Raw genomic sequence first — 17,678 nt, 5'->3', positions numbered from 1 at the left:
CCGCTGGCCCACGGAGCTCCAGGTCCCAGACTCCTGCCTCCGCGCCCTTGGGCCGCACGCTGCCTCCGCACCATCTCCTCCTCCCGTAACTGGGCGCCCGGTCCCGGGGACCGTTGCCTGACGATCGAGGCCCAGCAACACTTCTCGCCCCGCGCCCCCGCCTCCTGCCACTCTTCTCCTCCAACTCCCAACTCCAAATCGTTCGGCCGCGGCTCGCGAGCCCCTGCCCCGGCGCCCCGGCCCGTCCCGAGGCAGCGAGCGCGCCCGCCCGGCCCGCACCATGGCACGGCTCAGCTTGCCCGCGCTGCTCTGCACCCTGGCCGCTCTCGGCGCCGCGCAGCTGGCCGCCCCCGAGCCTAAGTCGAAAAGTTGCTCTGAAGTGCTCCGTCACTATGTATCCAAAGGCTTCAACCAGAACGATGTCCCTGCCTACGAGATCCACGGTAGGTGAGGGCCCCGGGGAAGGCTCCGTGCACACCCGCTCGCGCCGGGCGCAGGTATTCGAGGGGGAGCAGTGGGCCTGCAACGGGGAGCCAGAGCGAGCACAACGGTTCTCCAGCTGGGGCGTTGATGGTAGGGGGGCGCCTCGGACTTTTCCGGTGCCACTCCCGCGCGCTGGTTCTCCAACGCCGGGCGCTCGGCGAGGTCCCTGTAGGCTCCCAAAGGACTCTGGCCCTCAAAGTGTGTGTCACTGGCTCCCTCGCCTTTTCCGGGTTGAACTTCTCTTTAGACTCCCCGCTTTGTTGTGTGGGTGACGAGAGGCCGGGCGCGGCCCGGGGGGATCGGGTGTTAGGGGGGTGAATACCCTTCTGGGGGCGCAAAATGCGGACCGTGAGTTCATGTTGCATTGATTTTTTTTTTTTTTAATCCCTCCCTGTCCTATACCGCTGACATTCATTAGAGGTTGCAAAGTTGCTGCAGTGGTTTTACAAGTTGCTTTTGTAAAAAAGCAAGCGATGCCTCTACCCCCACCCCTTCCTTCCACATCCCGACTTTTGGAAACTCCGGCTTTCCGGAAGGTGTTGGGCAAGCAAGGTACTTCCCTCCCTCTACCCCCTCTTCCCTTTTTCTTTCTCGCCTCACTTTAGGGGTTAATTGCACTTTCAATTACAGACCTTTGAAAGGACTGATTACAGGAAACCCGAATCTGGATTTGGAGATGGTTATGCAAATGAAGACTGTGTAGCCTGCGGAGAAAGTTCACCAAATTTCGGCACGGGGGTGGGGGAGCATTTGCTTAAGTGCTCTGCAGCTGAACGTCCCTCTCTCCGACCGTCCCCTCGAGGCCAGTGGCCCTGGTCTGCTCAGTCCCCTCAGGGTTGCACTTAGCTCCAGTGGCCAACTGTTGCGCGCAGCCCTGCGGGCCGCTCTGGAGCCGCCTGCGGCGCAGGTAGCTTGTTTGCCCCAGGAATCAGAAAGCACCCGGGACCTAGCTGGCTGGAGGCCAGCCTCCGCTAACGGCAGCAGGGGAGCTTAGAGCCCCGGAGCCGAGCCTCCCTTTCGGAACCTTTCATGGAAGTGAGCCTCACCGGCTTGAGCGCTCGGGTGGGGCGGGCAGGGGGCGGGCAGCCAGCAGAGGAAATAGTGTAATTTCAACCAGGCGTTTCTAAAGGCGCATGAAGACTTGGGGGTCATTTTTTGGATGGGCTATTAATACCCTTGGAGATTAAGTGCAGTCATCAATTACATATAAATTACCAAGGTAATTGAGGGGAGTTGCAGGGCGCTTTCGCAGGGTAACCAGCCACTGTCTAGAAATAGAACCTCAGAAACTGTGGGAGCCGCCCGAGCGTCCGCGCCACCTTGGCAGTTATCAAATAACTCACACAGTACTGATTAGAGACTGTTTGCCCTTGAGCTGCCTGTCTTTTGGGGAGCTTAAGTGTGTCCTCGCAGTGGCCCGATTTTATTGGTTGTAGATCCCTGAAAAGCCCTTTCTTTCCCCCTCTCCCTCCCGCCTCTGCAGAAAAAGCGAAGGGAACCAGCAGCCACAGGAGCTTGGGGGCTCCGGCAGGTCAGACCTAGGGTCTTTCTGCCCCCCCCCCCCCGCCCGGTTTGCGCCTGGGAGCAGCTGAGATTATTGGCGTGAAGGTTACAGTTGTCATTCCCACATTTTGAAGGAGTAGATGCAGTGATGCACTTAATGTGAATGTGACAAGTTTTCATCTTCTGCTCATGCAAACAATATGTGCCTTTGAGATGGACGGGCGGCATTCAGAGAGCGGGTTGTGCAGTCGCCCTCCCCACTCTTTGCCAGGCGTGCTGCGTGTGTGCAGCGTCTTGGAGTGGCAAGACCCATCGGCTCACATCTTAGCCCCACTCTCCGGGCTAGGTGCTCCCTGTGGTTGCCCTTGTCCCCCACCCCCAACACCTGAGGAATTTTTTTTCCCCTCCATGCCTCTCTGGAGCATTTTCTCCCCAAAGATAGGGGAGTTATTAGTGGGCAGCAGCAGGAAATGGAAGCTAATGTGCTCACACCCAAAACATTTTCTTCTTTTTGTCTTGTCCTTCATCTCCCTCCCAGGGCTGCTGCTTTTATTTCCCCTTTTGAATGACCTACTGGACTGCATTCTCCTGAGGAACAAAGGAAGTGCCTTTTTAGCTGGAATCCTTGGAAGACCACCAAGGACTTTAGCTCATGCAGTGCAATTTCGCACCACTTTCAACAATAACAAAAATGCATGACTGAATGGCTCAAAAATGTGGAGTGTTAGAGGCATTCATCTGAGTCTCGGACACTGTCACAACACAGACAGACCCAAGTAAATACCTTTAGACGGCCAGTATAGAAATCAGGGTAATCTTTACCACTACTCTGGCCTCTGCATACATTAGCCAGCCGCTTCTTCCCTGGCTAGCACGCAAGAGAATTTTGATGGTAATTTCTTAGGGGGAAAGGATAAGAGATGAAAGCGACTTATATTTATCTTATGCCTGAAATTATTAATTGCCAGGTACGTTCCTTGGAGCTTAAGGGTGGGAAATGCAAAAATATTTTTGAAACATCTGGGTTTGTTTTCAAGGCAAAGAATTGCAATGTCTGAGTCCCTAGCTCCTGGAACCCCAGGGCTAGCCCAAGTTGAAGGTTTTAGACTCTGTGGCCTTGCACTTGTCTTTTAGACATTTTAACAGGCTTTAAGAACACTCTGTATTCTGAAGGAGGCTCAGTCTTTATAGATCATAATGAAGATAATTTGATGTGCTCTCAAGGGTGTCGTGAGTACAACATGTTGACAGGGCCCCAGTCGAGGCCCTGCCTTCCCTATCCACTTGACCCTGTACTTCTCAAATAATGGGGCGCCCTGAAGCCATGATCAAAAGGGAGCTTGAACACAAAGGGGATGTTTCTGGTCAGAGTTCAATGAGCGTATCTTTTGGAGTGCCTACTATGTGCAGTGCTCTATGCCCAGAGCAGTAGAGGCAGAAGAATGGTAGGTGGGGGCCTCTGCGCCCCTGCCCCCAGCCTCATTCAGAAGTTATAGGGAGAGATAAACCCCTGCCCCCACACTCTTGGAATACAATGTGGTCTGTGATAAGAACCACAGGAGTGGCACTGACAGTGGAGAGAAGTGTCTACTGACCTGTAAGGAGGATGGGATTAGAGTACTAACAACATCATGCTCATGGATTAGGAAAGAAAAAATTCATAATGATAATAAGAAATTTTAAAGTTGTATGATTTCCCTCTATAAAGGCAGAGGATAAAGGACATTGTACTTGAGGAAGAGTCTAATTTTTTTAGGTGGCTTAGTGGCAAAGAGTTGTGCTGCCAACCCAGAGAAGGGTACTTGGTTTCAATCCATCAGTTGCTCCTCAGGAGAAAGCCAAACAGTCTCCTCCTGTGCGATTTACTGCCCCTGAAAACCCACTGGAGGGTCAGCTAGGAGTTGATTCTGACTCGATGGAACACAACAACAATCTTTGTTCAACTGACCCTACCAGTAAGAAAGTTGTTGTTGCATACTGTCTAGTCGGAACTGACCCATAGCCGACCCTTCGGTGGGTTTTCAGAGGCAGTTAATCCCACGAAAGGAGATTGCCCATCTTTCTGCAGAGCATCTGGTGTATTCAAACTGCATGCCTTCGGGATTGCAATGCAACTTCTTGCCACTAGGCCACCAGAACTCCTTTGTAAGGCAGAAAGTAGACAAGACACCAGTGAGCACTTTGTGCAACTAGTTGGGATTTTGGATTTTTTATTTCCCATTGTCATGCACACACACATATGCTCATATGTGCACACACGCACACATGCACACATGTGTCTTTTTAAAAATTTTAATATTTTTGTGTGTGTACCGCCAAATTGGATCTGACTGGTACAGAAGGAGATTGTCCCTCCTTCTCCCGCAGAGCATCTGGTGGATTCGAACCGTGTACATCTGGGATTGCAGTGCAGCTTCCCACCACTAGGCCACCAGAGCTCCCTTGCACGCATATATTTTTAAGGCTTCTGGAAATTGTTTGGTTCATGTTAGGATTCCATGCGGGAAACGTGCATATATTGGAGTGGTAACAACACTTTCTGTTCTGATTTTGAGTTTATTATTATGTTTAAGATGTGTATGCTTTCTTCTCCACCAGAAGTAGAGATGTTAATGTTTGCAATATCCTTGTAATCTGTTGGAATTGTTATTTTGGTCCCATGTAATTAACTTGAGGCCTGAAGTAGACATATGGGCTACCAAACCTGTAACTATAGAAAGCATCCCAAATAGTATAGCTACTGTCTCCAGACAAAGTTCTGGCTGCTGTAGCACCATCTCTCACTCAAATGTACCATGAAGATAATTTTATTCAATATAATTACTGTTTTTGGTTTGTATTTGGTTCACATTGAGTTGCATACAATTTCAGGATTACTTGATGACTAGACTAAGGAATGAAGGAGGAAGGGGTGTGTGTGTGTGTGTGTGTGTGTGTGTGTGTGTGTGTGTTTCTGCAGGGGAAACAATACTGATAGTAATCTAAGCCGATTGCAAGTGAGTGAGTCTCATTGGATCGCTAATAACATAAACTATCTTGGCACTGAGGTTTGGCCTCCAAAGAGCTCTTTGAGTGCTTTCCTTGGGCTCTTACCGAGGACTTTACTTGATACTCTCATTTCTAGCCCACAGCACTTTTTCCTGGAGTGGATTCCAGCTCACGATGATCCCACATGTTACAGAAGAGAACTGTTATTGTGATGGTGAAGCACCTGACTGCCACTTGAAAGGTTGTCAGTTCAAACCCACTAGCCCTGCAGGAGAAAGATGTGACCGTCTTCTCCTTCCATAAAGATTGTTGTTATGGACAGTTGAGTCGGAAGCAACTCATAGCTGATCCTGACCCTTTTCATAGATTTTTAGAGGCTGCAAATTACAGAGGAGAAGATGGCCCATCTTTTTCCTGTGGAGCATCTGGTGGAGTTGAACCACATGCCTTTGGGTTGGCCATACAAATTGTTAGCACTCAGCTAAGAGCTTCTTCCGTGGTGCCTCTGCCAGGGTTTGAACTGCTAATCTTTTTGTGAGCAGCTGATTGCAAGCTACTTGTGCCATCCGGGGACCTGAAATAACCTTAGAAGGTTAGACTTATCTCTGTTTTATATCAAAGAGATGCAGTTCAAGGGGATCAAGAGATCCTTTTTATAATCTCAAAGACCCTAAGTCTTGTCTGACCCAGAGTTTGATCTTTAACCATTACCCTGTATTGTATAGGCATAGAGACAAGGAAGTGCCTTCTCTGTTTGTTTTAGAAGGGTAAGCTATGTGAGGATCTTCAGATACCATCAGCACAGCACCATTCTCATATTGTAATGGAGGAGATTCAATCCAGTTCTTTGCGGACATAGTGTTATGTCTGGACTTAGACAGTACAGGCATGCCTCACTTTATGGAACTTTAGAGATAGTTCGAAATAAGTCTGTTAGTGCCATTCTCCCAACAGCATGTGTTCATTTTTGGTCTGTCGTGTTTAGATAAGTCACAGTATTTTGAACTTTTTCGTTATGTTGTTGCACACTTAAAAAATCACAGTATAGTGTAAGCATAGCCATTTACACCTATAGGGAAACCAGCAAATATATGTGACTTGCATTATTGTACTATCACTGAATTGCAGTGGTGTAGAAGTGAACTTGCTGTATTGCCAAAGCACAGTGTTAGCATTAGAAGGAATAGAAGGATTTTGAAATTCCATCTCGCATACTCTGGGCACGTGGCCCAAGAGGGACTACTTCTTTGAGAAGAACATCATGCTCAGAAGGGTGGAGGGACAGCGCAGGAGAGGAAGACCCCGGATGAGATGGACTGATACAATAATAACTGGGGTGATGGGAGCTGGGTGTCGAAGTCGGTGAGACTGGCTCAGGACAAGGCAAGCTTCAGAGCTGTTGCTGTGAGTTGCGGGTGACTCGACAGCACTTAAGGACAAGAAAACAAGTCACCAGTATATTCACAACTCTTTATAGAAGACTGTTGAATATCCCATGGACTGCCCAAAAGAACAAACCTGTCTTCAGAGTGCAACCAGAATAACTCCCTAGAGGCATGGATGGCAAAACTTCCTCGCACTCGCTTTGTGTACCCTGCCAGGAGTAACCAGTTCTGAGAGAGAGGAGTCATGCTGGGAAGGGTCAGTGTAAGAGAGGCTTGAGTTGAACTCATACATATCTGCCACAGTGGTGGAACGAGACTACGATGATGAGGCTGGTGAGGGGTGGGGCAGGGTTCAGATCTGTGGTTCATGGGATCTTTATGAGTTGTAGTCAACATCTAACAGCAACAAGCTGTGGGGATCCACTGAGGGTTCCTGAAGAAGGAGATGCCATGAGTCAAGCTGTTTCAGAAAGATAGCTTTGCTGTTGGTGAGGCAAGAGATAGAGGCAGGAAGATCTACGAGGAAGCTGTTTTAAATAGCTTCTTAACTGGTCTGCTGCTGTCTGCCTATTGTCTGTCATCCTCCTAGTCTATCGTGAGCATGGCCATCTTTGTTCGCTTCCGCCCAGCCCTGCTGTCAATGGAAGTGGTCACTGGTTTCCAGATTCAACAACTGTACATCCCTCAAATGGCACTTCTTTCCCTGAGACTTGTGAACTCCCCATGGATACGTACTCCCTTCCTCTTTCTTTTCCTGCATGAACCATGTCCACAATCTTTTCTTGACAATTTCTTGTGTACGCAGGCACATAGTAGTCTTCTCAGCTCTAAGCATGCTCAGGGCAGAGTTGACAGCTCTCTTGGTGTTTTATGTGTCCAGCAACACCACGCAGTGCAGTAGCTCAGTGTGATACTGGATGACACAGACAGTTCTAGCACATTCTTTGTGAGGACACCAGTGCTATAATAGGATTATACTGCCTTGATGATCTATCGTTGTCCCATGGTCTGTTGATCTCTGGAGAATCTTCTGGATCAAAACACTTTGAAGTGCAATAAATTGCAAGTAAATCTCCACGATACGCTGGTGTAATGTGGAGAATGTTTTCCTTTTTCAGTAGGAGCACTGGTCTTTCCCGCTTCATTAATAACTTAGTGCTGTGGGAATTTGTCACAAAGATTAAGAATTCTATTCTTCTGCCTGCATTTAGCTATTCTTTTTAATTTTTTAAATTTTATGTTGGTTTGCTTACAAAGTTTGTATACATTGTGTTTGACCTTGTTCTTCATATTCTGTCTCATACAGTCACTCCCTTGCATATTCGAGACCATTGCGATTAGTCAATTTAGAGTAAAGTTCAAAGTCACCACATTCGATCTGTAATATACACATGTTTGAGTGTACATCAAGTTACCTTTTTTAAATTTTTATTTTCTTATTTTCTCTGTGTGTGTACCGTCAAATTGGATCTGACTGGTACAGGAGGAGATGGCCCCTCCTTCTCCGGCAGAGCATCTGGTGGATTCGAACCACATATCTCTGGGATTGCAGTGCAGCTTCTTGCCACTAGGCCACCAGAGCTTCCCCAAGTTACCTTTTTTAAAATGAAATCTTAACTTCATTGTCATTACAAAGCAGAAGTGCATATGCTTAAGGAAATCAGAATATTTTCTATAAGCAGACATGCTAAAATGCGAACAGGTAAGATCTGGCATTTTGAATTACACTTGCTAAAACATCTGTTGCTTACTATTGAGAACATGAAAGTGCAGAAAATTAATGAAGTGATTCCATCCTGGAGGTAATTTGAAGTATTGTATTTAAGTTCTGATGCATTTAAGTCAGCATTTTGGAGGGAGAGAGAGAAAAAAAAAAGCAAAGAGACCCATTAACCAAGTATCCAACTTTGCAAATGGTCGTGGAAATGTTAGAAATTAGAGGGAAAAAATTGAATGGAGGAGTTAAAAAAAAAAGAAGTCAATAACCTCCAAGAAGCCTGGAAACTATGTTAACAACATCTTATTGGAAGCCCGGATAAATGTGTGCCAGACATCAAAACGGGCCAGCTGCTTGAGGGAAGAGAAAAGGACCGGGCATGACTAACTGGCAGAGTGAAAGAGGCTGCTGGCGAGATAGAGGCTTGGTGATCACGAAATGGAAAGAGTTTAAGCCACAAGACAAGGGGCAACCGAGAGGTAAGGCAGGCACAAGCTGGAGGGGAAGTGGGCCAAGAGAATTGGAGGTGAGCCTGCCCAGACTTTGAAAGAAGATCTGTGAGATGTTAGTGCTGAAAGGGGTAGGCTAAGTGAGGCCAGCCTAGCAGAGGGGAAGCCCTGTGTTCTCAGATGCAGTTCTTGACATGGTAGGGACAAGATTTCTTGGAAAGGGAAGTTAATAATGAAACTCTGGGGCAAATTAGGTGTCCAATACTTTGGTGAGGGAGCTCCGGTGGCCTAGTGGTAAGAAGCTGTGCTGCAATCCGAAAGGCACATGGTTCGAATCCACCATCTGATCTGTGGGAGAAGGATGAGCAGGTCTCCCAAGAGATTTACTGCTTCTGAAGACCCTCCGAAAAGTCAGTTCTGACTCAATGGCATGCAACAACACCACCACCATCCTTTGGTGATGCTTTTTCCTCTCTTCGACGCGTACATTTTCTCATTTGAAAAATGGGAATGAGGTGGGGAGGTAGGCTAGGATGCTGGATGAGTTCTAATGGCCACACATTTGACCCATGTTAAAAATATAAAGCCCAGGCACTAACCCTGGCTGATTAAATGGTGTTGGTGTGGGTGGCGCCTGGTGATGCTATGTGTTCAGAGCTCCCAGTGGTTCTAATGAGCAGTCTCTGTTAAGAACCACCGTCCTTATCCCTGTGGTCTCTTCCATCTCTGAGATCCTGTGATTCTCCCTTATCCAGTGACTTGAACCGCAGAGCCTTGCCTGAGATGAGTTTTCATATAGATTCAGTCCATGCCTATCTTAATTTTGGCTAACTTGAATTTAAGTGGAAAAATCTGTCAAACTTGGGAAAATAGAATATCTTAAAAGTTAAAATAGAAGAATGACTAAGCCTTGAGCAGTGGTGCCTTGCTGTGAGCAGAGAGGACTTTGGAGAGAATGAAAAGGGAATTCAGCGTGGCTGTCGTTTATGGAGTAAGGGGCAGTGTGTGAGGTAATGTTCTAGCCCTTTCTGTTTATTTGGTTTGTGGCTTTTTTTTTTATGAAAAAACAAACCCAAACAAACCACACCAACATGCAAAACCTCTTTATCTTTTACTTTAAGGCCTTCTTTGTCATGTGTTTATTCTCTTCAAGTATCTTATCAAGAAATGGAAGGACAGTAAATCCCCAGTCTTGGGGCTGCCACCACCATGTAGAACACAGCTGGGAATGCGGAAGTGAGTAGCAAAGCTAAATGATCGAAACAGCTGTCTGAATGCCTGTGCAGTCCACCTTAGAGGAATCTGTCATCAGTGACCATTGACTGAGTAGCGCCTCTCTCCAGGGGCTGTTGCTAGATATGGAGGACTTGAACAAGTTTCAAGCAGGACCCAAAACTTTTGTGGTGCTTGGCTTCTAATGAGGTAGATAGGGTTTATAGGTGAGAAGATAAAAATGCTTTGGTTATCTAGCTTCCCAGGTCATACTTGGCTGATTGGAAGTAGCAGGAGGTGCCTGTTGGACTCCTGGGGAGACAAGAAGGGACAGGCCAGCCATGGCATTTGAGAGAAAGGAGAGAGGATGCTGTTAAACAGAGGGTAGGAGGAGGCCAGAAGTGAACAGTAGATCTGAAACCTGCTTGGTTTGGCCAGTTTGAGACCTTCTGACCAGTTATTGTTGACTCTGATTCATGGCAACCCCAAGTAGGAAAGAGCAGAAGCATGTACCATAAAATATTCATGGATTTGTTTTTTGTTTTGGTGTGTTTTTTTTTTTAATTATTATTTTGTGTGTGTGTACTGTCAAATCGGATCTGACTGGTACAGGAGGAGATTGTCCCTCCTTCTCCAGCAGAGCATCTGGTGGATTCGAACTGTGCACCTCTGGGATTGCAGAGCATCATTGGTTGGTTTTTAAGATGTAGCTCACCAGGGCTTTCTTCTGAGGTGCCTCCTCTGGGTAGATTTGAGCTCCCAACCTCTTTGTTAGCAGCTGTTGTGCACGTCCCCCTTCCCCCCCCCCCCGGAACTCTGTGAGAACTTTCCATGCTGTTAGATACTGTCGCATCCACTGTGACTCATAGTGACCCTGTCAACAACTTACATCCTCACAGTCTCTGCCACGTTCTAACCCATTGTTGTGGTCCGTGTCAGTCCTTCTTGTTTCAGGTCTTCCTCTCTTTTGCTGATCCTCTATTTTTAGGGACCCTTTATATTGTTAGGTTGTTGTTAGGTGTCTGTGAGTTGAGTATGACTCATAGTGACCCTATGAACAAGAGATATATGATATATCAGATATACCCTGTGCCATCCTCCCACTTCTTGACACACTGGAGCCTATTGCTGCAGTCACTGTGTCAATCCACCTGGTTGAGGGTCATCTTCTCTTTTGTGGATCCTTCACCTTTTTAAAAAAATTATTTTATAAAAAATTATTTTATGTGTATTGTCAAATCGGATCTGACTGGTACAGAAGGAGATTGTCCCTCCTTCTCCAATGGAGCATCTGGTGGATTCAAACCACACACCCCTGGGATTGCAGTACAGCTTCTTGCCACTAGGCCACCAGAGCTCACCAGATCCTCTGCCTTTCTAAGATTTATGGCCCCCTCCAAGGAATAGCCTCTCTTAGCAACATGTCTGAAGTATGTGACACAAAGCTTTATCATCTTTGCCTCCAAGGAGCACTCTGGCTGCATTTTCTCCAAGAAATACCTGTTTGTTCTCTTGGCAGCCTATGGGATAGTCAGTACACTTCCCCAATACCATAGCTCAAAGGTATCAATTCTTCTGTCATTAATTGTCCAGTTTTTAGATGCATAGCAAGTGATCGGAAAGACCATGGCCTGAGTCAGACACACTTTAGTCCTCAAACTGACATCATTGTTTCTCTGTAATTTCCCAGTGCAATACGTCTCCTGATATCCTGACTGCAGGAACTAAGGGTGTTGATTATGGATCCAAGTAAGATGAAAGGGACCCTTTATAGGATGAAGCAAATGCTCAGAGGCACCTGTAAATCCTTGAGGGCACTAGTCTGATTCATGCCATGGTCTTCTCAGTCACCTGCAGTGCAGGTGAAGAATGTATTCCCTTGAAATGTGGTGTTTGAGAAGAATATTGAGTATCCCATGGACTGCCAAAAGAACAGACAGACATGTCCTGGAGAATGTACATTCAGCTCCTTGGATGCAAAGATGATGAACCTTTGTCTCACATACTTTGGGCATGTTGCTAGGAGAGGCTATTCCTTGGAGAGGGGCATCATGCTTGGAAAGGTCAGTGAAAGATAAGCAGACTCAGTGACTGCAGCAGTGGGCCCAAGTGTGTCAGACATTGTGAGGCTGGCACTGGATAGGACAGGCTTTAGATCTGTTGTTCACAGGATCACTATGAGTCTTACTTTCCTTGATGGCACCTAACAACAACAACAACAACAATAACAATAACAATGGCAACTATTAAATGGTGCTCTACTGGCGCAGTGGTTAAGCTTTCGGTTGACAACCAAAAGGTCAGTGATGCAAATGCTCCAGCAACTCAGTCAGAGAAAAGACCAGGTGATCTGCTCCTATAAAGGTTACAGCCCAGGAAACCCCACGTTGCAGTTCCACTCTACCGTATAGAACTGCTGTGAGTCAGAATTGACTCGAGTGATAACACAACAGCAACAGCGAATCATTAACTTATGTTTGGTGTATCTCAGTTGAAAAGGATAATGTTCTGTGGATTATTTTTGAAAAGAAATAACACACCCGTGAATATAAAGTGCAGAAATGGCAAATTAAGGAGACTAGTTCTGGCATGTGTGCATGTTATTTGTGTAAAATTAATGGCATTTTAGAAACAGTTCTGTTCCAAAAGGAAATCCTTGAAATACTAAAGCTTGAGAAAGTTCCATTAAATTACACATGTTTGCGTTGAGAGCACCTGGCCACCCAAAGGGGGTGCCTTTCTGAAGGTTAGAGTCCACCAAGTATATCTGGGGGAGAAATATGAACAGTTTCCTCTTAGGCGATTTACAGCATCTGAAGCCTGGTGGAGGGTCAGCTGCGAATCAGTTCAAACTCCATGACAATGAGTTTTGAGTTTATTGAGTCTCCTAAGAGTTGCTGAATCAATGGAGAGAGACATTCTGTTTCAGTTTTTCTCTAAATAGAGAAGTCTCTATATTAATTCAGATGCTTGTTTACTTCAGAGCCTTATGACTGATGATGCCATTCTCTCTCTGTATCTTTTCCTCTGAGCCCACTGAAACATCCATGTTAGATTTAGCTTCTCCTTGGAAAGGTGGAACATCAGTGAAGGGGAGGAAGACCCTCAACGAGACAGATTGATACAGTCAGTGTCTGTGGCAATAGACACAAATGTTCTGGGGATGATAAAAATGTGCAGCATAGGACATAGCTCAGATTTGTTGTTCATACTTGACTTGATTATGACACTTAAAAACAACTCTACAGCTTACTGGGCCAAGCTTGGACAGCTGACCTTCTTAGCTGACAAGAGAGTTTGTTCCTAGTTAGTGGTGACAGTTTTAAATATTTGACTATTGGTTTAGTTTTTAAACATTGAACAGGCTAAGTAAATATATAATCCTAAGAAGAACATGATGAGGCTGGGACCCATTGTGCTGCTGTGAAATAAATTCTTACTCAGGGACAGGCACAAGATAGAATTAAGCTCTGTAGAGGCTTCGTAGCCCTGATGGCACAATGGTTAAGCCCTATGCTGCTACTGGAAAGTTGATAGTTCAGATCTGTCAGTGGCTTCTTGGTAGTTGAACCTGGTGAACAGGTCTCCTAAAGATAGCAAACCCAGTAACTCAAAGTCACCGCTGTTGGGTGGATCTCAACTCACAGTGACCCTCCTTGGAGTTTCTCAGTCTATAAATCAAAAGAAGATGGCCTTTCCCCCTGCAGAGCCACTGGTGGGTTCGAACTGCTCAAAAAGCTTGGCCTTTGGGTTAGCAGCACAACTCACTATGAACTACCTTGGTGGAGTTCCCCTGTAGTTAGAGAACCGAAGCATTTTATCTTCTCACCTATAAACCCTAGCTACGTTCCTACAGCTCCCTGTTCTGTCCTATAGGGTTCTTGTATTAGGAATAGTTTCCATGGTACAACTACCAGTCTTTTTTGGAAGCAGATCACCAGGCCTTTCTTCCTCAGTGCCTCTGGGTGGATCTGTCAACCTTTCTGTTAACAGCTAGACTTAAACCTTTTTTGTGATCTCAGAGGGCTGTTTAGGAAGGAGGACACAGGTGGCAGGTCTTCTGTCTGACCATGTTGCTATTTGAACCTTAAGAAATCTTTCTTGCTCTCTTTTTGCCTGATCACATATCCCCAGTTCCTGTCACATTCAGTGGCATATGGGAAACATTTTTCTAGATTGGAAAAAAATAAAGTTCAAGCACGGTATTTGATGCTTCCCTTACTTTTAGGACTATATATTCTTACTTATCCTCTTTCCCTTGCATTGCTTCTAGGCTATTTAATGAGTTTAATTTCTTTTTTTATTTGAGGGAGGGTTTACAAATCAGACTGTTTTCCAGACAGTCATTCAGAGACACTTACTTTGTTGTATAGTATTAATTGCCGTCGATTAAGGTAATTGATTGCAATGTCTGACCAACCCCTTACAGTGTATTTCCTTTCCGTTCACCCAATTTAGTTTTCAGGGTGTTTCCGTTCACTCTGTTTAGTTTTCAGGGTGCTAATATGTCTGTTTCTACATGGCAAGGTAGGAAAGAAAACAATTTTTTTTAAAGCCTGCTATTTGTTCTTTCTGCTTCTTGGCTTGCTTGGAGGTGATCCACTTTCGAGGTGCTTTTGGGGAGACTTCCATTAGCTGTTCCAGTCTTTCTCCCAGATGCCCACTTCCCTCTTCTTCCCAGGAAGCTCAGATGATGCCCCGGGTAGGATTGCCCTCTTTGTCTGAGGTCAGCTCAGTATCACCTGGTCTCCATGTCAATCCTGGCGGTTCTTTTTGTCCTCAGCTACTTTGTCACCTTGGCTTGTGTAGACCTCTGGAAGGCAGAGCGCTCCCTTCTGTGTTAGGCGTCTATGTCCAGGAGCAGGCTGGCCGGAGTTCCTGTGGAACCACAGAGGTTCACTCCTTGCCAGCCCCTAGCCCCTGCCGGCCCATCCCAGCAGCCAGCGTCCAGCCATGGCCAGAGTTCTGCCTTCAGTTATTGTTTCCGTCCCACCACATCGGTTGTCTCCAGTGAGTTTTCAGTCTGGTGTTTGATTCGAGAGGAAAACAAAGCTCTCTGTCCTTGCAAACTGTGGCGTGAAGCATGTGGTTCACAGTCTGAGTGGGAGTATCATTTTTCTTGGCAGTCACTTCACAGAAAGTCCTGTTTCTTTGGTGCCAAAATAAGCAGTCATTACATTCCTTACAATTTATAGTCAAATTATTATCTACTATTGTTAAAATTGCCTTAATTATAGAATATTTCCCCCTGCTAAGATTTCAGAAAAACAAAACAACTTTTCACCGGTAGATCTTCAGAATGATTCCCTGACCAGGATGTTGGAGATTGGGGGGGTGGGAGGGGGAACGAATGGCTTCTGTGTGTATGAGTACATTTCGAATTTTTGTCTTTTGTCTTCCCCCCTTTCTCTCTGCAACTTTTAAGGAGCAGGGTTCAAGGAGCTCCCTTGAAACTGAATTTGAACTAAGTGTCTCCAGCTGACTGGCTGGCTGGTTAATATTCTGCCCTGTTGTTTGTCCCCCATTTGGAACTAACTTTGCTTCCTCCCCTTTCAGGTCCAATGGGCCTGGACCCCCTTGGGGGAGGAGTAGGCACTACTGATGGGAGGTCAAGTGATCATTAAGCAATGTGGCCATCTTGAAGACATACTCCTCAGGTTGGGGGACAGATGAAGAAATAACTTCTCGTTCTTGTGATCTGACCAGCCCTTTAGGTGGCTGCCTGGGTGAGACTGTATGTATTTTGGCTTAGATACTCTTTCAGAATCTCTACTCCCTTTGGCTCTGCCTTCAAGAAATTGCCAAGAGTCTGACCACTTCTTACCTCCCATCCTAGTCCCAGCCCACATCGCTTTTTTGCCTGGATCACCGCAGTCACCTCTCAGTAGTCTTCTTGTTCCAATTCTTGTCCCTGCATCCTCCTTCCAACCTGCTCTTAGCACAGCAGCCAGAACAGTCTCATGAAACCTAAATCAGATCCTATTGCTTCTGTGTTTCCCAAGCCACCCAGAGGACAAGCTAAAGTACATATAAACCTCACCTTGGGCTTGATCTTCTGCCATTTTCCTAGTCTTCACCCCATTCCTAGGCCTCTTATCTCTCTGCTGTTTCCGAGCACACAAAACATGCTTAGGGCCTTTGCACTTTACATTCTCAATGCATCGAATGGTCTGCTCCCCACAAGAAAGTTCGTCCCTAGATATATTCTAAGGCTTTGCTTACCCATAACCTTTAATTAGTTATGGTGGCACCTAACAACACAACTGTTTCTGAAGAGATGCTCTTGGTCTTGTTTGGGGTTTGTGGGGAGTGGTGATCAGGAATGAAGTGGACTTCTCTTGAACAGTTAGACTGAGCATTTGAGCTCAGGAGGTGCTGCTCATTTAGAGAGAAGGGGTTTTGTACTTGGTCAAAGACTTCCTCCCTCCCCCCACCCCGAAGAATGGCTCGAGTCTGTTTCTGGTCCTGAGGTGGAGTCCTGAGTACTTAACGTTGTGCTGGGGAGATGGTAGTGGGTGAAGCTGACATGAAGCATGTCCTCTGCTCGTGCAGCTTGGTCATCATTTTGGGGACTGGATTGACATGGGCAAAATCAATACTTTGTCTCACCTGCTTTGAGCACGTTGGTTGTCAAGAGGAGCCAGTTATTGGGAAGAAGACGTTTGAATGGTAGGCGACTCAATTTGAAGCCCTCTCGCCCAGCAGTGACTGTAGGACTCAGGTTCAGCCCGAGCTCCGAAGGCACCTGACCATTGATGACAGGATTCCTTCATGAATGGTGAGCCAGTGTTCAGGCTGCTTGGAGGAGGAGTGAAGGACCCTGACCTTGGAGAAGGCGTGCAGAGGCCAGTCAGGAAGACAAGGCTGTCAAGGAAACCTAGCCCAAGTAATAAGGTGTCCTAGCTGTCGTCCTAACAGGATGAGCGTCAGCACTGCCTGCCATCCACCAAGGGTGGATCAGCAGGCTTTCCCCCTTTCCGGTAAGATGGCTTTTCTGACTTTTCAACACAAAGCATGGATAGAACTGGGTGCTGCATTTCAGTGAGTTAGGTTAGAGATGCAAAGCGCTGATAACGGAGCTCTAAGGCTAGAGGCTGTCTAGACACTAGCCCTCACACCTAGCAGTTTTACGTAAACGTGAAGGACACAAACATGAGATCCCAGTTTAACTCATGCTTCCAAATGGCAAGCGAGGGCTTTTAGCCATTCTGTAATCCTGACCCCTCTTGTGAAGGGCAGACAGCATAGCCTTGCCAAAGGGCAAAGTCCCATGTTCTCCACTTAACAGTTGTAAGCTGAAGGACTACATTGCAGTTAATTAATTGGAGGGGGCACGTGCTCCTCTGCTAGGGCCAAGTTTTACTTAAATATGAAGAGCAAGATGTGATGGTGCATGCTTCCTTTTATACTGTGGTGAACATATACACAACAGAACACACTCCAGTTCATCTACTGTCCTGGAATTGTATCTGTTACATGTATAATATTAGGACCGTGATTTCATGTTCGTTTTGTGAAACTATTCTCTCTACCCTTCCCTATAGTACCCTACCACAGTTACCGTAATCTCAGTGCCCCTAAGCAGAACCTCCCTTTTCCCCCTTCCCTCCTACCCCTAGTAACCACTGAGGATTATTGTATACCATCAAGCCAGGACTGACTCATAGCTGACCCTCCAGTGGTTTTTCAGAGGCAGTTCATTGTATCGGAGGAGATTGTCCATCCTTCTGGTGCAGAGCACCTGACGTATTTGAACCATCTACCTTTGGACTGCTAGTGCAATTCCTTACCAGTAGGCAACCAGCTTGCCAAAACTGAGGAGGACCTCATGCACTTGCTTCACAGGGTCAAGGACTGCAGCCTTCAGTATGGACTCAGGCTCAATGTCAAGAAGACAAAGATTCTCACCACTGGACCAATTGATAGCATCAGGATGAATGG

At 46.3% G+C, this 17,678-nt stretch overlaps 1 protein-coding gene across 1 annotated transcript in view; it reads left to right on the top strand.

Moving 5' to 3' along the window:
• Positions 1 to 226: 226 nt before the first annotated feature.
• The window catches only part of GPC4 (glypican 4), a 145,925-nt gene continuing 128,473 nt past the window's right edge, over positions 227 to 17,678 (top strand). Inside the window, exon 1 of the mRNA XM_006881806.1 lies at positions 227 to 443. Coding sequence (XP_006881868.1) covers positions 281 to 443 — 163 coding nt within the window. The 5' untranslated portion in view covers positions 227 to 280. The remainder of the gene's footprint in view (positions 444 to 17,678) is intronic.

Source organism: Elephantulus edwardii, unplaced genomic scaffold (assembly GCF_000299155.1).
Source record: "Elephantulus edwardii isolate Elephantulus edwardi_28Jun2011 unplaced genomic scaffold, EleEdw1.0 scaffold00016, whole genome shotgun sequence".
In the NCBI taxonomy this organism is placed as follows: domain Eukaryota; kingdom Metazoa; phylum Chordata; class Mammalia; order Macroscelidea; family Macroscelididae; genus Elephantulus; species Elephantulus edwardii.
Note: the sequence above shows the minus strand (reverse complement) of the source record. Positions and strands in the feature narration are given on the sequence as shown.